We start from the raw sequence: 27,102 nt of genomic DNA on the forward strand, positions 1-27,102 counted from the left end.
CCTAACCAGGCTCTTCGACGTCGAATCTTCACGCCGTCTCGACCCGGAGCCCCGGGGAGATGGGGAACACACCGCCGTCATCCCTCTCGACGTCGTCGTCGATGCAATCGACGCCGACATAGACCGGGACCGCTTGCTGGTCTTCCTGCCTCTGGGAGCCCCCCAGAGGCCTCAGCAGAGGCAGTGGGAACCTTCCCAGCCTGCCCAGACCCACCTGCAGCCTGCAGTCGTCTCTCTTCTAAGCCTTGAAGCCTAATCTTCAGCCTTTCCCTCAGGGTCCTTGCTGAGAGGTTCTGGCAGATGTCACAGTCTTCAGGGACATGTGCTTCAGGGAGACAAATAATGCAGACGTCGTGTGGATCAGTCTTGGCCTTCTTCCTTCCACATGCTGGGCATTTGTCGAAAAGAGCAGGCATTTTAGAGCCCTAAAAAGCCTGAACAAACACACAGGGGAGAAGGGAAACATCAAGAATGTAAGCTGCAAACACTTTTATCAAAAAGTGAACGTAAATCCAATATAAACCCCTGAAAAGGGGAGAGCTCAATGCCAGGGTCCTGTTAGCAGGAGCCGGAAAAAAGAACTGAAAGTAAAGGGGACCTGCTGTGCATTCTGGGATACTGGGAGAAGTTCTGGAAAGTTCTCTTAAAGGCACAGTATCCTATTTAAGCCACATAATGGCAGCCTATGGGGCTTGTCTGTCCATGCCTTCCTCTCTATCATTCCAGAGGCTTTTACTAGTAGAGGCAAGTTTCTCTATGGAAGAAACTGGGCAGGCTGTGTTGTGTGTGGTTTTTTTGGTGGAATTTCTAGTTGAAGTACTGGACAGTGTAGCCTGTGGATATAGGCTGCATTATTTGTCTTTAATTCTCTCTTAAGTGTCTTGCAGTTCTGCATTTCTTGACAATTTAAGAGTTTTATTTGATTGCCGGGGTCCACACACATGGGCGGGACTATTCACTAGATTATGAGTATACACAGAGATCCCCTACTACAGAACCAGATTTCTGCTATTTCGCAAATCCTGATCCTGTGACTCAAGATGTGGAATTTGTTTGCGATGTGTATATTCTGTGCACCTGAATTCAACTTACATTTGGAAAATGATTCGTGAATAGGCCACAGTAACTCCCTGTAACCTGAAAGATGACTCTTAGGAAAAGTGAAGAAGCTTCACAATATTGGCCACACAACAGGCTGAAGACTGACTCACTGTGTGAAGTGTGCTGTGGGAGATGGAAGAAGATGTAATAACATCTTTTTATTGAATTAATAATGCATAAACAGCATTTTTTAAAGATCAGGTGCCCAACACCTGCAGAGCCGTATCATGTTTTGCCTTCTCGAAGCATGTAGACTTCATATAAATAATTTATGAATTTGCTTGCTGGAGAGGGTGAAAAATCTCTATGTGTGCGTGTTTGGCTACTTTTGTCATCCATAAGAGTAGAGACATTAGAGACTGCAGGCACTAAATCATCCCTTCACAAGTAAATAACATTTTCTCCAGGTAACAAGTGTTTGGATGCCCCATGTGAACATAGGTTGAAAAACTGGTCTATAACATAGGCAAAATGTATTCGTATAAATTTCTTTGGCATTTTCTACCTATTCTGGCTCCCTTTTCACTTTCTTAAAACTAATAGTACCTGAGCAAGTGGAATTCGCTCCCCACTATTAAACAGTTTGCACTCGTTTTTTCACTACATCCAGTCTAAATTACCTCGGAAATGTTCGCTTCAGTGGGCTGCATTTTTCATTTCTGTAGCTGTGTACGTGCATTGCACTGGAAATGTCATACAAAGTGACGGCCACTTTGGGAGACGGTGACACAAAGGATATACACTATTATTGTTCAGAACACTAAATGATAAAAGATAGCAAAACACCGTGCCTATACACATGGGCATATAAATATTTGAACCTTAGCTTAATTTTTTTGTCGCTGATGCAGATTTTTAGGAACCGGGGCTTATTTTGTCATCATTAGACTATGACCCACAACAAGGTAAAGAAAGACAGAAAAGAGAGAAAGAAGTATTCATAGATGGATAGGGATACAGCGGCATAGGGAGAGCATGGGGAGAAAGAAGGATTAAAAACAAAGGGCCTGATTTAGATCTTGGCCGACGGGTTACTCCGTCACAATGGAGGCACGAGATAGAGATAGAACATGAAGTGTATGTTGGTGGAAGAGGCAAGGGGAGGAATCAAAATTAGGCATTCTGCAAGCTGGGCAATGTTTCCCAAGAAAAACGTTGGGCCCCTGTTTCATGTACTTATTTATTTTACAATTGAAGCCCTGATGATTGGACCGATTGTTATGCGAGAAGTGTGCCTGTTACCTTTAACTGGAGATCGAAAGTTATTAAATTGAAGCCAGGAGGGAGGATCCGCTCTTTGCCCTCAGACACAGAACAGGCCAAGGTAGGCAATGAAGCTACATCGACGTACTTTTCTGTTCACACAGTGGCTTGTAGCTAACAATGTATTTTCAAGCCTCGAAATCTGTAGGAGCTGGCGTCATTCTGGCTGCTCAGACGAGTCCAGATATTGGTGAATAGATTATCTGCACAAATTACGGTACCAGGTTAAGCACAAATAAAACTGGTTTGCAAAAGGCACCAGTCAAATATTGCTTTCGGTTTAACAGAAATTAAAAAGCAAACGTTTTGGTTTATGGTACAATAATAGCTTATAATCTTTAGGTTGGCGAATATATTATATACATCAGGGGCTATACGTGTAATCAAAACAGAAAGTGTAAATCTACATAGACATCAGTCCTCACTGCTTTCGAGTGTGTTGCACTCACCAGCGTGCTCGCTTTTGTGTCCTGATCCACTCTTAAACGGTGCAAGAATCCTTTTCACTGTTGACACACTAAACACCCCCTCCCCTCCTTCTCAAAGCCCCCTCCCAGCATGTGCACTACTTTCGCTTCTTGCAAGGTAATTTCTTTTTTTTACGAATGTTCTTTTCACACACTCGCCAACATGGTTTATTAAAAAAAAGGCTCTAAATGCCTGACTTTCATGACGTATATCTTAAATGCACTCGCAAACCTAGGAGAGGTTGTATTGTGTCCGATATCTGGATCCACATTCGCAGGCCATCTTTAGGTCCATCTTTCAAACAACATGCAGCGTGGATCCGCACTGCAGAAACTGGACATCAAACTCCAGGGCATGTCTTCCAAGTACAACATGTGCTTGATTTCAGTGCTGCTATTTTCAGACTGTTCTCTTTTCCAATAACAAGTCCTGTTGCCAAGGTGAGCATGTTCCGTCTACTGAGGAGGATGTCTCTGCCCGACTAGCTGACTCTGACGGCATGTCTGAGTTTAGTGGAATCCTTGGTGTTGTTCTGGCTGTCAATTAGCACCAGAGGGGAACGCTGGTGATTCTGCACCATCTCGGCGACGCTGCTGAACCGCTGTAGGGTGGAAGTAAAAGCGAGAAGTGGATGAGTTCTCATAATGATCACACATACATCTTTTGCATGAGTGGCTGTAGAAAGTGGAGCAGCCTTTTGTGAGGTTTTCAAAACAAAGTTCAATTCACGTTTGTTGCCTAGCATTAAGGAAAGGCTCAAATGAAATAAAAACAATATCTAATTCTCTTTCTGAAAAATCACAGAACAGCGAAGTTCACACTGAAAACATACCATCTTGCATTTGGGGGAGATAGGTGCTTGAAACAATTCTAATACTTTCCTTTCTTCCAGATGGAGCCACTATCAATTGTGTGATTTCTAGAAACGTCACAGGAGAAGGAAGGAGCTTCCTCAAGCACCCTCACACATTCATATGTACTCTTCTACCCTACGGAATCTCTAAGGAATCAAGGAACAAGTAAGCGTTGTGTCTATGCAGATTTTCATTGAGGGAGATGTGACTACGCAGATTTTCATAGAGGGAGACCCAATTTTCAGGACTGGATGCAGTCTGCTGTAGCTGTCTTTCTCCTGATGTCATTAATTCCTGAAAAATGCAATAGGAAGTACAGAGAAACGGTTTGATTTGAGTCACCCCATCTTTAGCCACTGGCGTTGATAAGTTTTTCTTAGTTCGGCAGTGCTTGGAGCAACCACCCATCAAGGCCATGGATTTTCCTAGGTGGCCACACCGTTCCATTTGTGGCCTAATACTTAGAATAAGAAAATGTGCACTCTTCTGAGAATTAGGTCAGAAGAAACAGTTGAGCAGCAATACATTTTTTTAAATACATTTGCTGGAAATCCGTTGTTTTTGGACAGGATTTTGAATGTTCGATTTAAAATATGTAAAATGTACCTTATATGAAGGCAAGAGTCAACAGCCTGATAGGGGAAACAGCCTTTACAACAATGCCTTTACCAGGCATAGAATCTATCTATCTATCTATCTATCTATCTATCTATCTATCTATCTATCTATCTATCTATCTATCTATCTATCTATCTATCTATCTATCTATCTATCTATCTATCTATCTATCTATCTATCTATCTATCCCTTCCTGCCTGCCTGCCTTAAACAAATAATGGTAGGGCAACATTTAGGGTTTGGGGTGGGTAATGGCAAAGGGAGGTCAGAGTAATTTTAGGGTTTAGGTTTGGGTGGTAGTAGTAGTGGTAAAGGGAGGATAGGGCAATTTTGGGGCTTACAGGTGGGTAGTGGTAAACGGTGTTAAAGTTAACTTTAGGATTTAGGGGTTGGCAGTGGAAAAGGGAGGTGAAGGTACCTTTAGAGTTAAGGCGTGGGCTGTCCTAAAGTGAGGTATGGGTACTTTTAGGGTTTAGGGATGGGTAGTGTTAAAGGGAGGTAAATGTATATTTAGAGTTAGTGGTGCATAGTGGTAAAGGGTGGTAAAGTAAATTGTATGGTTTAGGGCTGGGTGGTGGTAAAGGGAAGTACGGGTAGCTTTAGGATTTAAGGATGGGAAGTGGTAAAGGGAGGTATGGGTAATTTTAGGATGTAGAGGTGGCTAGTGGTTAGGGAAAGTCAGGAGTAAATTAAATTCAAAGACAGGTTTGGGTAGATTCCCACTCCAAAAAGAAAAGAAATAAATTATATATTAAAATAAGAGTTTAGGGGAGGGCAGTGGTAAAGATAGATATGGGTAATTTTATCGTTTAGGGTGGGTAGTTTTAACCACATCAGTGCTAAGGGAATTCCCCTGGAGTTCTGTAACTCCAGGATCCCCATTGTTCATGACGAGCTCAGCTCAGGTCCTTCATTCATTTGTCACATATTCTTTTCATGAGTACCATCCTAGGACTTCATGATGGCACTATATATATACACATTCCCTGAAAAAAAACATAGGTTTCAGGGACGGTCTAGTAAGAAATTAGCATTAAAAAAACCCATCGAAATTCACTGGAAAAAAACACAGGTTTCAGGGACGTTATAGTTAGTTGACCATTTCACTCGTACACAACCAGAGAAATATGGCTATTCACATATGTAGTTATTCACACATGTACCACTGAGACATCAATTCACTCACCAACACACCCATACCCCCCTTCACAGGTGCACTCTTGAACCCATATACTCAGTGAATCACCCACTCACACATCTACGCCCAGTCACACACCCCCCACCCACCCACACAGACACTCAGGCACCCATACAGATACTCAGACAACCAATCAATAACCCATATTGACACTCATGTAGCTACTCATTAACCCATGCAGCCGCTTACACAACAACTGACAGACTGATACAGACATTAACAGTTTAGTCACTAACCCATGCATTCAGTAAGACACATTTAATCACTCACTTATACAGTCAGTCACGCACCTACTAAATCATCCATTCAGACACTTATACACCCACTTATTCTTCAATACACCTTGGCATATATATTTATTAACCATATTTAAACTGTACAGAGAAACACAGTCACTGGATGATGTCATCAGTGAAGTCACTAACCATGTAGTGAATGATGTAATATGTGACGTCATCAGCAGTGCATTGCAAGGGCACAAGTTATAGTTAGCTATAGTTAGTTGAGCTAACTATAACTTGTGCCCTTGCAATGCACTGCTGATGACGTCACATATTACATCATTCACTACATGGTTAGTGACTTCACTGATGACATCATCCAGTGACTGTGTTTCTCTGTACAGTTTAAATATGGTTAATAAATATATATGCCAAGGTGTATTGAAGAATAAGTGGGTGTATAAGTGTCTGAATGGATGATTTAGTAGGTGCGTGACTGACTGTATAAGTGAGTGATTAAATGTGTCTTACTGAATGCATGGGTTAGTGACTAAACTGTTAATGTCTGTATCAATCTGTCAGTTGTTGTGTAAGCGGCTGCATGGATTAATGAGTAGCTACATGAGTGTCAATATGGGTTATTGATTGGTTGTCTGAGTATCTGTATGGGTGCCTGAGTGTCTGTGTGGGTGGGTGGGGGGTGTGTGACTGGGCATAGATGTGTGAGTGGGTGATTCACTGAGTATATGGGTTCAAGAGTGCACCTGTGAAGGGGGGTATGGGTGTGTTGGTGAGTGAATTGATGTCTCAGTGGTACATGTGTGAATAACTACATATGTGAAAGGCAGTATATGTGAGGGTTGGAGTATATAAATGACTATATGTGAGAATGAATGATTATGAGAGTGACTGTATGGATGATTGTGTGCTTATATCAGTAATTGTATAAGAAAGTAAGTATGTGTTAGTATCTGTATGAATAAGTGCTGTGGTGTGTGTATAACTGTATAGGTGAGTACATGGGAGTGTGAATGACTCTTTGCATGACTGACTAGGTGTGTGATTACATCTGGATGAGTGGCGGTGAGTCAGTATAGGTGTATGAGTGCATATGATAGTGTTGTATATATGAGTGACTGCATGGGTGAATGAGTGGCTGTGTGTGTGGACCTAGGAATCAGTGAGTGGATATGTATTAACTGGTATTGGTGTGTCTCTGGTTTCAAAAATGGTAGTCTATAATTTAGAGTGGGTGTATAAAGGTTATATTAGGGTGTGAGGAGGTGCATCAGATTATCATGTGGATGATGTCATCAGTGATGTCACTGATTATGTCATGAATGATGTAATATGTGACGTCATCAGCAGTGCACCGCGGAGGTGCAAGTTATAGTTAGCTCAACTAATTATAACTGACACATTTCTCTTGTTTTGTACGAGTGAAATGTCCAGCTAACTATAACGGCCCTGAAACCTGTGGTTTTGTTAGAGAATTTCTTAGGTTTTTTAAATGCTAATTTTTAACTATGCCTACAGAGGTAGGACATGTGCAGAAAGAGTAAGCAAGGCGCAGAAAGAAGCAAGAGAAATGCGGAAAGAGGCAACAGAGGTGCAGAAAGAGGGTTTGTTGCAAAGTCATCCTGATTCCTGGCCAACCCCCAACTTTTTACTGACTAGTACTGGTAGTAATTGACTCTGACTGACCCTGGTCTCTGCCTAACCAGGCCCAGAGCCATTGCTATGCTGAAAGACACTTAGAATACAATGAAAACACCTACATACACTAGGATACACTATGGGTTGGGGTACCCCTGTGATTGGCATGACCTCCCCTGTAAGGCCCTAGTACATAATAGGGCAGGGGGTTAAAACTACCTCTAAGTCCCTGGCATATAATAAGGCATGGCAGTTTAGAGGCCAGTGGCCCTTTTCTGCACTTGAATGTGTGCACTGCTGAGCCTGGGGTCAGTTTATAAGTAGCCCTATGTGTGCAGAAAGAGGCACGAGAGTTGCAGAAAGAGGCAAGAGAAGTGCAGAACGAAGCAACAGCGGTTCAGCAAGAGGGAAGAGGGTTCCAGAAAGAAGCAAGAGAAGTGCAAAAAGAACCAACAGAGGTGCAGAAAGAGACAAGAGAAGTTCCGAAAGAGGCAGCAGAGGTGCAGAAACAGGCAGAAGAGGTGCAGAAAGAGGGAACAGAGGTGCAGAAAGAGAGAAGAGGGGTGCCAAACAGGCAAGACGGGTGCAGAAATTTGTAAGAGAGGTGCAGAAAGAAGCAAGACCTATGCAGTAAAAAACAACAGAGGTGCAGAAGGAGGCGATAGGTGAACAGAAGGAGGCAAAAGAAGAGCAGAAACAAGCAAAAGAGATGCAGAAAGAGGGTAGAGGGGTGCAGAAAGAGGCCAGAGAGGTACAGAAAGAGGCAAGAGAGGTGCGGAATGAGGAAAGAGAGGTAAACAGAGGGAGGAAGGCTGCAGAAAGAGGCAAGTGGGTGCAGAAAGAAGCAAGAGAGGTATGGAAAGAAGCAAGAGAAGTGCAGAAAGAAACAACAGAGGTGCAGAAAGAAGCAAAAGCAGTGCAGAAAGAACAAACAGAGGTGCAGAAAGAGGAAAGAGGAGTGCAGAAAGAGGCAAGAGAAGTGCAGAAAGAGGCAGCTGAGGTGCGGAAACAGGGAGAAGAGGTGCAGAAAGAGGGAACAGGGTTGCAGAAAGAGGGAAGAGGGGTGCCAAAAGAAGTAAGAGGGTTGCAGAAATTTGCAAGAGGGAGCAGAAAGAGGCAACTGCATTGCAAAAAGAACCACAAGACGTGCAGGAAAAGGGAAAAAGAGTGCAGAAAGAGGCACGAGGGGTGCAGAAAGAAAGAAGAAAAGTGCAGAAAGAAGAAACAGAGGTGCCGAAAGATGCACAAAGGGTGCAGAAAGAGGCAAGGGAAGTGCAGAAAGAAGAAACAGAGGTGTGGAAAGAGGTAAGAGAGTTGCAGAAAGAGGGAAGACAGGTGCAGAAAGAGGCAACAGGAGTGCAGCAAGAAGCAAGTGAGCTGCAGAAAGAGGTAAGAGAGGTGCAGAAACAGGTAAGATAAGTGCAGAAAGAGGCAATAGAATTGCTGAAAGAAGCAAGTGAGGTGCAGAAATGTGCAAGAGAGGTGCATAAAGAAGCATGAGGGGTGCAGAAAGAAGGAAGAGAAGTGCAAAAGAACCAACTAAGGTGCAAAAAGAAGCAAAAGTGAGGTGCAGAAGGAGGTAAGAGAACTGCAGAAAGAGGCAAGAGAGTTGTAGAAACAGGCAAAAGGGGTGCTGAAAGAAGGAACAGGTGGCCAGACTGAGGCAAAAGAGGTGCAGAAAGAGGCCCACCAGGTGCCTCCAGTAAGCCCCACACAGCTGACGTGCTGAGAGTGTTCCGAGGCCACTCCCCCATTTTACACCACTCTGCAAATGCGCCTCCTGGTGCACTGCTGGTGGGGCAATGAGGTCCTCTTGTGTCCTGAGGACGTCAGGACTAAAGTGGACTTTATCCCCCGAGCAACAGTGCGCCTAGAGGCGCGTTTGCAGAGGGGTGTAAAAAGGGGGCGTGGTCTCGGACCACTTTCCGCAATCCAGCTGTGTGGGGCTTACTGGAGGTATCTGGTGGCTAGTTGGCCCCCTGGGCCCCTTAGGATTCAAGGGAACTTAATCACCCAACTTAGAACGAGGCAGGAGGTACATTTGCAGAGGGTACAGGGAGGGGGTGGGGCCAAGGAAAGGCGGCTTTAAATTTTTTTTTTTTAAATATCTCAGTTCCTTGGGCCACTTCTGGCCCCGGGGACCCCATCCCCCGGGGCCTGACGCTTTTACCCTTTCTTTTTATTTTGGATGAGGGGCGGCGTGACCTTCCTCCTGAGGCCATTTATATCCCCAGGGACCCCATCCCCCGGGTTCTGGCCAGCCTTCTTTAAAAAAAAACATTTTGAAGGGGGTCCACGTTGCCCCCTCCTCAGGCCATTTATGGCCCCAGGGCCCCCACCCGAGGCTGGCCTACCTTTTAAAAAAATCTTTTAGTAAATTAAAGGGTATGGGGGTCGAGTGGCCCCCCTCCCGGGCCACTTCTGGCCCCGTAGACCCATCCCCCAGGGCCTGGCCTCAGTGTTGGGGACTGTGGGGGGAGCCCCGATGCCCCCAGGGTCCCAGCCAGCTCCCCACCTCCTGTGGGAACCGGCATTGGTTTTGGGCAAGGGGAGCTGCTCACATGCAACTCCCGTTGCCCAAAAACAATTCTGCTTTGCTTCTTGGAAGTGAGAGCGGGTTTCCTGCTCTCACTTCCAAGAAGCAAACGGAAATGTCCCGGGGTGGGCATCATGGGACATTGCAGGAGCAGACCCTGATAGGTGGCGGTCCCCAGGGCCATCGAGGGCTCCAGGAGGTGGGCTGCGTGGCCCCCCTCCCGACTGTTTAAAGACCCAGGGAGGTGGTGGTCCTCGGGGCCCTGGGGTCCGCAATGGACCCCCGTATTTAAATAATTATTGCCCTGGGAAGATGGTGGTCCCCAGGTCAGTGTGGGTGGGGGGCAGGAGCATGGTCAGTGACATCACTAATGACATCACTGATGACATCTCAAATGACATCACTGATGACATCTCATTTGACATAACTGATGACATCATCCAGTGACTGTGTGTTTCTGTAAAGTTTAAATATGTTTTACATGTTGAAGAATGAGTGGATGTATAAGTGTCTGGATGAAGGATTTAGTAGCTGTGTGACTGACTGTATGAATGAATGATTAAATGTGTCTTACTAAATACATGGGTTAGTGACTAAACTGTCTGAATGTGTGCATCAGTATGTCTGTTGTTGTGTAAGCTGCTGCATGTGTTGATCAATAGCTATATGAGTGGCTATATGGGTTATTGATTGGTTGCCCAAGTATTTGAATGGGAGACTGAGTGTGTGTGTGGGTGGCTGGGAGGTGTGTGCATAGATGTGTGAGCAGTTGATTCACTAGGTGTATGAGTTCAAGAGTGCATGTGGAAACAGCTATATGGGCAGTTGACTGTGTGCATGGGTGTGTTGGTGATTGAATGGATATCTCAGTGCTACATGTCCAAGTAAGTACATATGTAAAACACAGTGCATGTGAGAGTTGGCATATATAAATGACTATACATGAGAGCCAGTGAATGTGCGAGTGGCTGTATGGATCATTGTGTACTTGTATCAGTGATTGTGTAAGAGAGTAAGTATGTGTTAGTATATGTTTGAATAAGTAAGGTGTTGTGTGTATAACTGTATAGTTGAGGAAATGGAAGTGTGATTGATTCTTTGCATGACTGACTAGGTGCGTGAGTAACTCCATGGATGAGTGGCAGTGTGTGAGTGTCTGTATAGGTGTATGAGTGCATATGATAGTATTGTATTGATGAGTGACTGTATGTATGAGTGATTCTATGGGTGAATGAGTGAATGTGTGTGTAGACCTAGGAATCAGTGAGTGCGTATGTAGTAACTGGTATTGGTGTGTCAATGGTTTCAAGAATGGTAGTCTGTATTTAACACTGGGTGTATCAAAGGTTATATTAGAGTGTGAGGAGGTGCATCGTATTATCACATGAATGATATCATCAGTGATGTGATCAGTGATGTCAAATGAGATGTCATCAGTGATGTCATAAGTGATGTCACTGACCATGTCATGAATGATGTAATACGTGACATCATCAACAGTGGATTGCGGGTGCGCGAAATATAGTTATTACAACTAACTATATAGGAGCAATTTTAATGGTTTTTTAAATGCTAATTCCTAACTATATAAGGCCTGAAACCTATGCTTTTTAAGTGAATTTGCAAGGTTTTTAAAATGCTAATTCCTAACTATATAAGGCCTGAAACCTATGTTTTTTTTAAGTAAATTTGCAAGGTTGTTTAAATGCTAATTCTTAACTATATAAGGCCTGAAACCTATGGTTTTTAAGTGAATTTGCAAGGTTTTTTAAATGCTAATTCCTAACTATATAAGGCTTGAAACCTATGGTTTTTTCAGTGAATTTGCAAGGTTTTTCAAATGCTAATTCCTAACTATATCAGGCGTGAAACCTTTATTTTTTTTCAATAAATTTCAAAGGTTATGTAAATGCTAATTCTATTAGCAGATAATGTTTATATATGTTATTATCCTTCTGGGTCCACCTGAGCAGCCATCTTGTTTCTCAGGAGAAGTAAGGCACAAGAGAGCACAAAACAAGAGTGGAAAATGCGAAAAGGGGGCAGGGTTGAGACCCCCTGACCCCCTAGCCTTTCTCAGGGGGTCCCAGAGGGACCACCAAGTGCAAAAAAAATAAAATATTTTTTTAAATCACGGGGTATGCGCACGGTACGCGTACCCCGCGATTTAAAAAAAAAAAAAAAATTGCCCTTGGGGGTCTTTTTGGGACCCCCTGAGAAGGGCTAGAGGGTTGGGGGGTCTCTACCCTGCCCCCTTTTCGTGTTTTCCACTCTTGTTTTGGGCTCTCTTGTGCCTCATTCTCCTGAAAAACAAGATGGTGGCCAACACTTCCTGGTTTGGACAGTTTGGAATGTTGACAGTCGACTGCCAGCCAATCAGAAACTCGCTCGCGCACGTAAGGGTACGCGCACGTACGTGTACGGTACGCGTACCGTACGCTTACTGTGCTCGTACGGTGAGCGCATATAGATATATAATTTGCTCGAATTCAATTTTCTCAACAACTACTGGAGGGATTTTCCCCAAATATAGAAAAGGTACTACTGCATACCTGTCCCTATCATTTTGCCAAATTTGGTGTAATTCCGTTCAGCCGTTCGGGTTGTAGCCGTGTCTAAAGGTCCCATAGAAAATGCCATTTGAAAAATTTCAAATTCAATTTTCTCAAGAACTACTGGAGGGATTTTCACCAAACATAGCAAAGGCACATCTGCATACCATGCCCTACCATTTTGCCAAGTTTGGTGTAATTCCATTCAGCCGTTCGGGCTGTAGCCGTGTCTAAAGGTCCCTATGGAAATTAACATGGGGAAAACACGTTTTGGGACCCCCCTTTTAGCCCCCGCTTGACGAATCCCCCTGAAACTGTCAGGGAAGGAGCGGAGCTGGCCAAAATTCTGGAAAATTACACACGGATTCCTCAATCGGCGCCAAAGTTATTCCCAATAGAATGTTGAGCGCATATAGATATATAATTTGCTCAAATTCAATTTTCTCAACAACTACTAGAGGGAATTACACCAAATATAGAAAAGGCACTACTGCATACCTGTCCCTACCATTTTGGCAAGTTTGGTGTAAATCCGTTCAGTTGTTCGGGCTGTAGCCGTGTCTAAAGGTCCCATAGAAAATGCCATTTGAAATTTTTCAAATTCAATTTTCTCAAGAACTACTGGAGGGATTTTCACCAAACATAGCAAAGACACATCTGCATACCAGGCCCTACCATATTGCCAAGTTTGGTGTAATTCCATTCAGCCGTTCGGGCAATAGCCGTGTCTAAAGGTCCCTATGGAAATTAACATGGGGAAAACACGTTTTGGGACCCCCCTTTTTTCTCGGCCCCAGCTTGACGAATCCCCCCGAAACTTTCAGGGAAGGAGCGGAGCGAAGCAATTTTAAGGAAAATTACACGCAGATTCCTCAATCGGCACCAAAGTTATATATATATATATATATATATATATATATATATATATATATATATATATATATATATATATATATATATATATATATATATATATATATATATATATATATATATATATGTATATATATTCAATAATTTCCACAATCCCAGGAAATAATCCAGCACTCCAAGGGTATTTACTCACTCACCTTTATTATAGTATCTATATATAGATAGATATATTTTGGTTTTACTTACCTAAGATATACTTACCATGTGTGCTAAAGGCATGCACTGTAATGCCAAACATTCCCTGATATAAACTGATAACTACAGGTTAACTGTGCAGCACGGCATTGTGCTACAATTTTTACTTCTCTGCACTCTAGTCTATCCTTTTATCATTGAGAAGTAGAGGAACACTTGTTTTGACGTTTGATATTAAAGGTGATATATAAGGGGAGAAATTACGAGCAAAAACCATAAAATATGAATGTGCAGGCAGGCAATTTTTGATTCACAAGCTGGACCTGCGTGTTGGAGTAGTGTTGTGGTAGCAACATAGAGACGGTACTGCCTCTTGGAGCCCTACCTTCCATGAATGCTAATCCAGCCAGAATGTAGCTTTACCTTTAGTAGTGATCAGCTCCATTGAGCCGGGTAGTGGGACGGAGGTGTAGCTAATATTAGTGCAGCAAGAGCAGTGGTACAATTATCTCGCGTTGTGGGGGTTTATTACCGTTTTGGTACTGCATAAATACTTAACACATTGCCCTAGGTTAATCCAGCTTGCTCTGTGCCGTAGCTACCAGGGGGTCGAGCTCAGGTTAATTTATAGACTTCAAGGTTTGTTCCTGACAAGAAGTGATTTTGATCTTCTAGATGAACAGTTGGCCACTCGAAATAATAATCCACTTTCTTAAAGATATTTTTTGTGAAATAAATGAAATGAAATTCCTATACTAATATGGGGAAAGAACTTAAATCCTCGAACCCAGTGGTTTATGCCTTGTATGAGCATTTGCTGTATGTGGGCTTACTGAGAACTGTATTGTGCCTACCCCTCAATGAGACCCAGCTGCAGGTGAGCATAGTTAATGTGCTTCACCCTCTGAATGAGGGAATCTTAAGGATCGACACCCTGACCCCACACAGGATCGGAGCATCTTGTCTTAGACACGTGTGAGCAATCTAATTTGCACAAACACAGTATATTTTTTACACATGTGTGCACACGTTGCATGAAGCAAATGTACTATATGAATATATGACTCACCTCTTCTCCACTTTTCTCCCTTCCCAAGGCATATTGCCCAGTCGATTCAATGTAGCGTACGGGAATGTTATAAACTTTCCGGTTGAAGAGTACTACTAATGTGTATGGCTGCTGTAGATCTTGTCCAGAACTTTTTCTTATGAGGAAAGCTCCATCCTGTGCCAAAAAAGAGATTATTTTAATGTTATATAGGATGTTTGTCTAATTTTGTTACAATTTGCTAAAAAAGCAGAATACTAGCACTGTGTTGAATTTGTATTACCTTGTTCGATTTCTGTAAGGCTTCTTCTGCGGCTCTGCGATCACAAGACGAAGCATACCACTCTTTGCTGTAGACACCAGCTTCCTTAGGTTAGAATACAAAGCTGCATTAGAGAGCATACAGGACCGCTCAGTGGTGTGCTATATGGATTGACATTAAAAGTTATAGGGTTGTATGGAGATTAGGGTGACTGGATTTTGAAAAGTAAAAACCCAGGCATTTTGCAAAAAAAAGAGGAGGGACTACAAATTTACATCAATCGAGCAGCACAGAAAGGGAACGCTCATCAACATAGAAACACAAAAGAGGGACTACGGAAATAAACTCTGCAATTTTTAAAACCAGCGTCGTAACTTTTAATTTGCTTTCTTAGAACAGCTGCTAACCATCCCTTCTTAGGAACACATAAAAACATGCTTCCCACAGTTTTCAGCTGACCCGCTCTAACAACTGGGACATGAGTCAAATTTGCCCAAGGGTTGTTCCTCCGCAATGGCGGAGGAGCGTCGCCCCACTAGCTCAGAGCCAGCAGCTGAAAAATAAAATGATATTCTATCATCGTTTTATTTTTCACCTGCTGGCTGAGCCAGCTTGTGTAGGGAGGGGCAGGGCCATGGGAGGGAGAGAACGACTGGTTGGTACCCTTTTAAGTGCGCATGTGAGTTTGGCCGGATGACTTAGGCCACCCAAACACACATGCACACTTAGGTTTCTCCAACCGGGCTGTATAGAACAGCAAAGTTGGAGAAACAGCCCAGACTCCCTGTCTGTAAGCAGAGATTCAAACCTGCCCGCTCACACCAATACCCACCCTGGTCTAATCGCATGAGAGCAGCGTGGGAATTGCACAGGGAGGCTGTGATGCTGCCCCAGTGTTTGCTGGGAAAAGAAAGAACAACACTGAGGCACGACATGGTAGGAGGCCCGGAGCTTGTTAAGTCTTCTATTTTATTTGAAATTATTATTAAACTCCTCCCGCGCTCCCCTTCCCGCACACACCCCGCACCACTCACCTGCCTACCACATTTTGTTTACGGCGTCGGCCACTGAATTTGCCTAAATATATCACCTGATCACCCTAATTGAGGTTTTAATGGCCTAAAACAGCAACACACAATTGGATGGGTGTTCAACTGAATTGTGATGCAAGAAATGTACATTAACTCCTTGCATGGATGGTGGGACCTGGACAGCTAATTAGAATGAATCTCTTGCTGGCCTGCGTATAGGGCCGTGCATGGGGCCTGTAATTGGGGTGGGGGAAGGAACGGCTGTGGCATATATAATGTTACTAGTCCAGAAAGTAGGACATTATCGACATGGATAGCTGATATAAGAAGTACACTTTACTATTAAGGCCCTATATGTAAGCCAGTGCCAAAGTGACATTGGTACATATTAATGGATGAGATGAAAATAGGGCAAAATGTTACTGTAATTGTTGGGTTTTTTTCCACCTTTAAATGACAAATGCTAAAGTAACACTGCCTTCTGAGTGACTTGTACATTTTCATGGTGAAAGTTTCTTACCTACGATGTATGAAAATAAAGTTATATGAAAAGAATCACATATTAATATCTCTGACCTATTACAAATCCTTAACCATCATGTTTGTCATCGCCTATTAATGGCACTGCTGCCACCTGCTGTCCAAATTGTTTTTTCTTTAAACCCACTATATACATGAGCATGGAGTGCTGTGTCTGAAACTTATTTGCCTCCATATTTCTTCCCGTCTTCTAAGTCCCTATTAAAATAAATAATCTTCCAGAAATGTCTTCTCTGGGAAATAGAACATGTTATGGCGCGCAAAAGCTTGGCTGTATTCGCGGATGCAATATCCTATTATCTTCCTTCTTCCATTCCTTTCTTCCATCCCGTCTTGCTCCCTTCCTACCCGTCATTCTTTCAGCCCTTATTTTTTTTTATCCCTTGAATTCCTTCTCTCTTTCCTCCTCTCCTTTTTTGTTGTTTGGTCTTTCTTTGTTACAGCAAATAGAAAAGTAAAAGATAAGATGTCCTACACAGTTTAAGAGATGCAATTACAAGACCATTGCAGCCGGAGTGACTTCAGACCGTACCTGCTCTGCTGTCGTACAACTGGCTGAAACATTATTTCGTGCTGGTGGTGGGTTGAATTTGCGACTCGCAGGTTCTGGCGGCCCTAGGAAGGGAGGAAATATACAAACCATGTTAAATGCGGGCTGCAGTGAGGCAACCAGGAAACACAAGGCGAATGGCAACCATTTTGCTTACTGTTGTAATTTCCCTTATATCTTTGGTAATAAATAACCAGTGGTCTGGGTGCAAAAAAAGTAGGAGGGGATGTAATGCAGTAAGCAACGCTTTGGGGGCAGGAGAGGGTAATGATAACTGTAGCAGGGGCAGCGTTGAATGTGGGGATAGAAAATCCGTGAGCCGAAAGAATAACTGACAGATAGGTATATTGTAAAAAGCTAAAATCATTTCTGTACCGCAAAACACTTTTAGCAAAAAAAACAAGTCTGGCCCATGGTGTCACAGAGGGCCTGGGTCCTTTTGTCTGCTTTTGCTGTTTTTGCATGTGAAACAAGCAGTCACAGTTTCTGAAATGGAGAGACCACATTCTTGCAGGAATCAGAAGTGGCTCTGAGTTATTGGGTTACATGGTACAGATGACCTTACAAGTGAAGATGTGCGCAACAAAATGACAATGAGCAAGTTTTGCACGCATATGGAACAAATAAGGTCACAAACGAGCAATATTGCCCAGCTCAGTGAGTCCCAAGGGGCTTTGGCCCCAGGATAAGAGCCCTTCTGCAGCCTAACACTCCTGTAATGTCTGTGGCAGAAACAGTGTGGTGGGTATCATTTTCTGTGCTGCCCTCTCTTTTTCCAGCTCTGCCAGGCTTTGCAGGAAATTAATGAGTGCAGCTAATGAAGTCTGCTACCTTTCGGGATTACATTTTCGTTCATGGAAAGATTTTATATTTACTAAAAGGAAGTATCGGACTGCCGATCCCACTGGTTCCTACCCACTTCCACCAGTGGCAATATTTTCTACATATAAAAATCAAAGGCAGCCACCACATTACATCGCGTTATATTTATGTCTAAGCAGTGTCTCCTTATTTTAGCCATTGTCCCCTTATTCTGGTGCGATTTTGGGATAATTCTGCAATTTGTATACCAGTTTCTCTAACAGACAGGACATATCCATACTAGTTTTCCACTTTGTAATACTTGGTGGTGGTGGGGGAGGGAGGGGGGGCAGGTTGCCTTCAGTGCTTAGATATTGTAATTGTATTTATATAGTGCTTACTACCCCAGACAAGGAGTCAAAGCCCTTCTGGCAGGTAGCACGCTACTCCAAAATCCAAAAGGATTAGTGGTGGATTAATATAGGCAAATATGAGTTAAATTGAGTCATGTACATGTGAGTCTCTTAGTTGGATTGAATAGAATGGCGGTATAGAAGAGGGAAGAGTCTAGAAAGTGGTATTTGGAAGATCATAATAGTAAGATGAGGATTGGGATGAGTAAAAAGGAGAAATGGAGGACAGAACAGTGTCTAGAAAGGGATTAGGGAGATCATAACAGTAAATAAGGTTTAGGATAAGTCAAAGGAGGGATACATGAGGGAAGAATTTAGAAATGGTTGTTTGGGGATGCTTGTGATCCAGGGAAGACATAGCTTGCCAGTTCGGACTGGGCTGTTCCCATGAGGCACAATGTCAAGACTGATTTGCATATGGCTGGGTCTGTACTGGGATGGCGAAGTGAGCTAAAGAACAATGATGTATTCATCCCAGATCTGTGACTGGGGGTGAGTGTCTGAAAAGTTTCAGCCCTCCATCCATCATCTCCTTGTGTTTGCTTTATTCGCCCTAAATTGGCAGGGCATGCCTAGATGTGGGTCCCTTGCTCACTTTGCAACTGGATTGAAGCTAGCCTGGCTGATGAGGGGTGTCACCCCGAAACTGGTCCCAGGATGCTTGTGTCCAGTCCAGGGAAGACCTGGCTTGGCAGTTTGGGTTGGACTCAGGGCCGGACTGGTAATTCCAGGCACCGGGCAATCACCCGGTAGGCTGGATGGGGTGGGGGCCTGTTTTTTGACAGGGTGTCGGTTTTGTTGCTGGGTTTGTGACTGTGAGTCACAAACCCAGCAGTCAAGACTTAACTGCCAAAAGTGCCCCCCAATACGAGCAACTCGGGGACTGAGGAACCTCGGTCATCCAATCAGACTGGAGAGACTAGGCATTAGTGTTTCACTCCTGCGCAATGTGCGCATGACTGTGTGTCTTAGCGTAGAGAAGATGCGAGAGTGGACCTCCATCGACAATTGGATTCAGCCGCATGTGAACTCCAAATGTGACCAACTAGCGAGCCCCATTTATGTGCCGGAAGGAACTCTGCATATCTCCAATGCAGCCTGATAAAAATAACTTTGCCAGAATTGGGGCCAGGTTTCCGACAGCACGAGTTTATGTAGGTTCCCCTATGCCTTCCTCCCTGCAGTCAAACAGAAAACGCCGGTCCGACAGAAGAACTTCGGGTAAGTCTTTATTTATGGACGTAGAGTTAGAGTACAAAGAGGCTGACCTCTCTGCCCACCTGCTATACAGGCGCAGCTGCTTTGCTCACTCAAGCAATGTGCCTAGCTTCATTGATGGCTTCGAGGGTTTGGGTGGCTCAAAATCACTACTGCAGTGCCATCTATCTGGCCATCATGAATCGCGATGAAAGGCGTACCTTGGGCACAGAGTTTACCTGCTGCACGCCCGCCTTCCATTCATCCGAGGATGATTGGCTCATAGGTATTGGGTGACTGCACGTCTCTCTCAGGTACTGTGACCGTCAAGGTCTGCTTTGTTTTAATTTTGGTGGCAGGGTTTTCTTTATGAGGGGTGTAAGAATGTCTTCAGTTCAAACGTGTACTATCAGGTCTCTTGAAGTGGATTGTCTTTTCATGCGAGAGAGTTGTGCTGGATTGGACTCTTGACACCGGTGGAGCTCGCTATTGCTATTGCCTCTCTTCCTAAGCGCTATTTCCATGACAGAGCGCTACTCCTAGCCGACCCGCTTCGCGGGTCCCGCAGCGCTTTGTTTTGCTACTGTGTGCACTGTGAGGGGAGCAGGTCTCGCTGATTCCTAGTGAGGACTTCTGCACAGCAGGGCTGCGAGAGCGGCAGCAGCAGGACTACAGGATCCAAGAGTCTCTGCTGCTGACCTCACCACAAACACCTGGTGCCGCTCTCCCTGTTGGCCACGCCCCCCCTTCAAACACTAAAAGAACTCTGGTCGCTTGCCTTCACTCGATTGTCTTTTCATGCGAGAGAGTTGTGCTGGATTGGACTCTTGACACCGGTGGAGCTCGCTATTGCTATTGCCTCTCTTCCTAAGCGCTATTTCCACGACTGAGCGCTACTCCTAGCCGGACCCGCTTCGCGGGTCCTGCGGCGCTTTGTTTTGCTTCTGTGTGCACTGTAAGGGGAGCAGGTCTCGCTGATTCCTAGTGAGGACTTCTGCACAGCAGGGCTGCGAGCGCGGCAGCAGCAGGACTACAGGATCCAAGAGTCTCTGCTGCTGACCTCACCACAAACACCTGGTGCCGCTCTCCCTGTTGGCCACGCCCCCCCTTCAAACACTAAAAGAACTCTGGTCGCTTACCTTCACTGGATTGTCTTTTCATGCGAGAGAGTTGTGCTGGATTGGACTCTTGACACCGGTGGAGCTCGCTATTGCTATTGCCTCTCTTCCTAAGCGCTATTTCCACGACAGAGCGCTACTCTTAGCCGGACCCGCTTCGCGGGCCCCGCGGCGCTTTGTTTTGCTTCTGTGTGCACTGTGAGGGGAGCAGGTCTCGCTGATTCCTAGTGAGGACTTCTGCACAGCAGGGATGCGAGCACGGCAGCAGCAGGACTACAGGATCCAAGAGTCTCTGCTGCTGACCTCACCACAAACACCTGGTGCCGCTCTCTCTGTTGGCCACACCCCCTAATCCTCCCCGCTATACAAAAGTAGAACATTAACACTGCTGCGCGGTAGCGCGCGGGAGGGCGCCGGGAGAAGCCCGGGACAAGGGCGGGACCGACTGTGACCAATTGAGGCTGGGCTGGGCCACTCCCCTTTAGTCTGTTTGTTTTAGGACTGATAGAGTGTTTAATGTTTACTGCTAATTAGTGGAATATATTGTGTTCCCTTCTTACTCTTTTGTGTTTTTTTTCTCTCTTTTAACTGATTTCTTTTAAGGTGGTATCGTATATTGTCCCTTTAGACAAGATGACTACTAAAAAATTGAGATCAGGAAGAGTTTTAGTAGGTAGAGCCTGTTCCAAAACTAAATCTAACCCCTTGCGAAACAGAGATGGGTCAGCTTTACAATTAAAAAGTAAATGTCAACTATACTCTTTATGGGATAAGGGTAAAGATAAAGTAGACCGTGAGGGGGCCCTCACTGAAAATATTAATATTGACAGTAAAGAACAGGTGAGAGACCCCTCTGTTACTAAAAATGATAGTACCTTATCAGGCATCATTGCCCTGCCCCCTTTAGAAGATACACTTTACAACAACCAAGAGGGAGATCCCGCCCATCTTCCCGAAACCCAAGATAAAGCTGTAAGCGTTGCAGATTTAGGCAACACCTCTGTTTTCCCTGTTGTGGCTGTAGTACATAATCTTCCTCCTCCTCCAAAGGCAGATCAAAAATCCATCCTGGTACTTCTTCCTCTCTGCATATTTCCCCAGAGGACTTCACCCTTCCTGCCATAAACTTTGAGTCCCAGAAAGGATTAATTAAAGCGCAGAACTCCATTATCTCACAGGATATTGTAGCTACTCCTAGGTTACATCTATTTAGCAGTACCCCCTCAAAAAACTTTCCAACCCCGAAATGAATTTTTTTCCCAGCCCTACTCATATTAAAAATAAAGACCCCCTAAACTCTTATATACGAGAAGATAATGTAATATCTAACTCCTTATCCTCCTTAGGGCGGCTCATCTCATCTATTTTACAACTTTTGGAAAAATTAGTTAATGGGTCAGATAACGTACTTGATACAGTAACTCTGATTTTAAAGGCGCTGTTGAGTCATAACACAGGATTGGAAGGTGTCACCCATCCAAAAATAATTACTCCATCCAAAAATCCAAGTAAGGAAGGAAATAAGGAAGTAAATGTAAAAACACCCCTTGAGGTATCTTTACCGTCTGATCCCTTGGTTAAAGCTAACACTCATACTGCAGTTCCTTCTGAATCTTCCGTATATAGGAATGAGAATCCAATTAACGGTAATTGTGTAGCTCTTATTAGCCAGGAGATCGAGGCCTTATCACCTACGGAGGATAACTTGACTAACACTTTACCCCCTATCGTCCCCATTTTCATTCCCCAAACAAATAAAGAAACACTAAACCTCCCTGTTTTCCCGGATAAAGTTTCTCTGTTAAAGGAGAAAAAACCTGAAATAACAGTATCTAAAAAACAACGATGCAAAAAAAGAAAACCAAACCGTAGATTTTATAAAAAAAGGCAAAGGAAAATTACTTTTGAATGTGAACAAGAGCCTTCTTTGGATAATTCCAAACCTGTGGATTTGGACTCTAATTCGTTACATGAGCCAACGGGAACTTCAAAGTTGATCCCTACAGAGATACAACAAGAATTTTCATCTCACATAAATCAACAGCACCTCGATGAGCAGATCAAATTGGTAAATGATCAAAATTTAATTCCAATTATAGATTCCAAACCAAAATTAATTCTTAACCCTCTTGCTATTCCCTTCTCAGATGTAGTTGCAACTGAATATGTATCTAAGACAGTGCCTAAGATTAGAGAAAATGTGCATACCTTCTTCCTTGATTTTATACCTATTTTCGATCCAGATCTTATTTTAAATAGATCTGCATTAGTTAACTGTTTCCATGAAATAGAAAGCTTAAAATTGATCCAATCTGCAGATCTAGATGTAATAACACTAATAAACTCAGAGAATGGAAAGATAGCACGGGTACAATTTTATTCCAAATTGGTAACAAATCACGTCCTACAATGGGCAGAAGAATTTCAAATAAGAGGAATCGATGTCGATCCTTTTATTCCAGTTAAAATAGAAAGCCAAAGACCCCGAAAAATGTTAACTTATCAGGGTATAAAATCCTGTCCGTCAGATGGTTCCTCTGCAGTGACCGAAGAGTTAAAAATACGCATATCAAAAAATGAGCGACAGGTGATAGTAAATAATCCGCTATCTATAAAACAAACCAGGGTAAAGGACGCCGATCTGGAGTGGAGTTGGTTGCCCGCTGTTCTATCAGATAAATCTGGTTTTACACCTAGAATGAATTCAGATTTTTAACGATAATTTAAAAATAATATCGTGGAACACTGCTGGATTAATCCAGAGTACCGAAAAGTTGCTATTCTTGCATTCTTTAGAAGCAGACATCATTTGTTTGCAGGAAACATGGCTGGTAGGGAATTTCCCGGTTGTAAAAGACTATTATGTATTGGAGAGTAATGCTACTCCCTCTACGAGAGGCCGTGCGAAGGGAGGGCTAGCCTGCCTTTTGTCAAATAAAGTCAATTGGAACTATACCCATTATTTAGATTCGAACAAATTATTTCAGGCAATAACCTTAATAAATTTTGCTAAAGATGCCCCCCAGAAATCACTCGTAATAATAAATGCCTATTTACCTCCAGATATAAATTATAATTCTGGTATTAAGACAATTTGTTCTTTCATATTAAATCTTCAGGAATCTACTTTCCCCCCTCATATTTTATTATTAGGTGACCTAAATGGTAAAATATCTAACAGTGCCTTGGAGTTATTCAGGAATAAGGTAAAGGAGGAAACGTTCCTGATACCTAAAGCCATATTCCCAGAGAACATTAAAACAAATAAAAGAGGGAAACTAATCCTGGAGAGTTTAGCCGAAGCAGATTGTATAATAATCAATGGAAGGCTCCCCTCGGATAGTCCTGCTCATCTTACACATAAGTCAGGGAATGGTGGTTCGATCCTGGATAATATGATAGTTGATAGCACCTTTTTTAGTTCTCTGAAGGATTTATCTGTACTTGTTACTGATCTTAGTGATCATAATGTTTTGTTTGTAAAATTAAATCTAACATCATCTCAAAGGGACCTATGGAATATTGGGGATGACTTATTGAACGTTAATAATAAAAAAGGGAAATGTTATTGGAATTCAGGGTCCATTAGAAGTTTGACCAACATATTAGAATACACTGCAGAGAACTTAATCTTATGGGAAGGTAGAGAGCTACTTTGATTTGCGTCCCTTCTGCATACCTTAAAATCTAAAGTTCAAAAGCCCCCATCAGGAAAGATAATTCCTAAAATTCCCTCTGATCTTCGTCATCTAAATACAGAAATAAATAAATTGGTCAGGGCCCAGTACCTCTCCTTTATTCCCGAACGTAGACAAAGAATATCCCTTTTGAGAAGAAGGAGAAAAAGGATAAAGGATAGATTAAAACGGGAGAAAGAAGATGCCCTTTGGATTAAACTTCGTGAGGCAACTAGGAGTGGGAAGGCAAAAACCTTCTGGTCATTAATTGGAGAAGGATGTGGGGTAAGATTCAGACCCTCACCGATATCTATTAATGAACAGACATGGGTTGACTTTATCCAGCATCTATATAGCAGTAATGGTGAGAAGTTTGATTCCGGTAAGCTGCAGGAGGACTTGTTCCCATACGATCCTCCCTCTGAATTGGAAATAGTTGCTGCAATAAAAGCTCTGCGCTCTTCTGGTGCATTAGGCCCAGATGAAATTCCGATTTCAGTGCTAAAATCACATAGTACTTTATGGGGGAAAATTTTATATCCAGTCTTTAAATTTTGTTTTAACAATGGCACCGTTCCGCATTCCTGGAAAGGGAGTTTATTAATTCCTCTCTACAAAAAGGGGGCTAGAGATCTACCTCAAAATTACAGACAAATAGCCCTATTAGATGCCATAGGCAAGGTTTTTGCTAAATGTTTATTGAATTCTTTAAATGACTGGGTATCTGCGTCTGCAATACTTCCGTTAGAACAGACTGGCTTCAGGAAAAAACATGGTACCCTAGACAACCTTACTGCTCTTCAAATCCTGGTAGAAAAATATGTTACAGTTCGTAGAGGAGGTGTATATGGGGCTTTTATTGACTTCTCTACGGCCTTTGATAAGGTGTACAGATCTCTGCTGTGGAGCAAGTTAATTAAATTAGAGATGCCCCCTAGTTTATTAAAGTTAGTTATTGCACTGCACACAGACACCTGGTGCAGAGTATTAATGGGTGGTGAGAGAGGACTATCCAGGGTTATACCTACAAATAATGGACTTAAACAGGGCTGCCTATTGGCTCCCCTGTTGTTTTCTTTATATATTGCTGACCTCCCTAAGGCTCTATTATCATCTAGTAATGGTATTGCACCAGTTTTAGGGAGATCTCCAATAGCGTGCTTAATGTACGCAGATGATATTTTAATTTTGGACCTTACCCCAAAAGGTTTGAATGGCCGTTTACAAGCTCTGTTCTCCTACGCTGAGGCTCATTTCTTAAAAATAAATATTTCAAAAAGTAAAATAATGTGCTTCCATGGAAGGAGAAAATCCAAATATGAAAATTATTACTGGTCCGTTGGGGGCGAAAGACTAGAAGTAGTCAAATCCTACCCCTTTCTTGGAAAGATTGTCACGAGTAATTTAAATGAAAAAACCCACACTGAGAACAATAGCAGGAAAGCACTTGCTCAAGGGAAGAGTCTTATCTCTCTTTACAAGGCGACAGGTAGAAGGCACTTTTCCATATTGCTCGAGGTTTTCCAAGCAAAAATTCCCGCATCCCTAATCTACGGACTAGAAATAGTAGATATGGCATGTTGGAATTTTTTGGATTCTACCGAAGGAAAAATATTACGCAACTTAGCTTCTGTAAATACTGCACATTCTACGTCTTCGTTAAGACAAGAATTCGGTTTGCGCAGCTCTTGGGCTCAGGCAGCTGCGAGTGTGGTGCATTGAGTTTTTAATATAGCTGGAGGGATGCCTGGCACACTGAGGTACCTAATAAAAAATGAGCTGTTGGGTTCCTTCAATGCTTATTCTTCAATTGTAAGGAATTTCCGACAGGCTGTTTTACTACTACAGCTAGATGAACAAGGCCTTTTTTCATTATCTGCAGCCCAATTAAAGTGATCCTTAAAGTCTGCCTCTTGGGAATTGAGTTTTAGAGTAGATAGTGGGACAAGTAAAGCAAAGAGAGGAATGTTCCCTACTGGTAAATTTTGTGAAATAAAAGAACCCCAGCCATACATTTGCTGGAATCTCCCTCATGGAGTTAGGCGATTTACCCTTCTGTTAAGGTATAAAGTACTCCCTCTGAACTGTCTTCTGTCCAAATGGTATGGTGGTTCAGATATCTGTGATTTTTGTAACTCTAACTCCCAGGATATGTACCATGTTATTTTTGTTTGTCCGGTCCTTATGGCTTTTAGACGCAAATGGTTAAGACCTATGTGCCTTCAATTGGGTATTTTTACTGCTTTTGACTTTATTGAAGCAATGTTTAACCCTCCGAACGAAATGTTTTGTTTTAAATTGTTTCATTTCTTTAAATGTTTTTTACCATTATATTGATATTTTAAATTTCTCTTTTTTCTTTTTTAAGAAATCTTGTTGTTTTTTGTTGAATTATTATGTGGACCTCAATTGAGTTCCGTTACCATAAATAAATAAACTTGAACCTTGAAACTTGTCTCTTGAAGTGTCGTCCCAGAATGAAAACATGAGGACGATTGTACTTTATCTCCTATCACATTTTGTGGAGCATGCTGGCGTAACTAATTTTACGTAACATAAGTGTGGTCAGTTGAAAACTGATAACATCCCATAGGGCACTCCAATATTTGGGAAATAATCCTCCTCTGTTCATTACACAAATCACATAAATTCGTTTTCAAAGATTTATTCTTCATTAATTCATCCTTGATTCAGATAAATCGTGTTTTTTTTTAGTTTTTTTTCCCAAAACAATCGATGCCATTTATATTGAGGAACATATATATTTTTCTCTCTCATTCCTTTTCATATTCGCTCCAATGCATTTCGGGCATTGCCCTTCGTCGGGGAGCATCTAAACAAAACGACATATGTTGTTCTAAGTACAGTATCATCATTTATAAAAAATCAACAAATCTCTATTGTCTCGCTAAAACAATAATGATGATCAT

General features: G+C 42.8%; 1 protein-coding gene across 17 annotated transcripts in view; it reads right to left on the reverse strand.

Moving 5' to 3' along the window:
• Positions 1 to 2,267: 2,267 nt before the first annotated feature.
• Positions 2,268 to 27,102, reverse strand: part of BLNK (B cell linker) — an 833,130-nt gene continuing 808,295 nt past the window's right edge. For all 17 annotated transcript variants that reach the window (XM_086922513.1, XM_086922514.1, XM_086922516.1 and 14 more), the window contains 4 exons: positions 16,949 to 17,031; positions 14,867 to 14,950; positions 14,605 to 14,760; positions 2,268 to 3,433 (listed from right to left, as the gene is read on the reverse strand). In XM_086922513.1, coding sequence (XP_086778639.1) covers positions 3,314 to 3,433; positions 14,605 to 14,760; positions 14,867 to 14,950; positions 16,949 to 17,031 — 443 coding nt within the window. In that variant the 3' untranslated portion in view covers positions 2,268 to 3,313. The remainder of the gene's footprint in view (positions 3,434 to 14,604; positions 14,761 to 14,866; positions 14,951 to 16,948; positions 17,032 to 27,102) is intronic.

The sequence above is a fragment of the Lissotriton vulgaris genome, chromosome 5, assembly GCF_964263255.1.
Source record: "Lissotriton vulgaris chromosome 5, aLisVul1.2, whole genome shotgun sequence".
NCBI lineage: Eukaryota > Metazoa > Chordata > Amphibia > Caudata > Salamandridae > Lissotriton > Lissotriton vulgaris.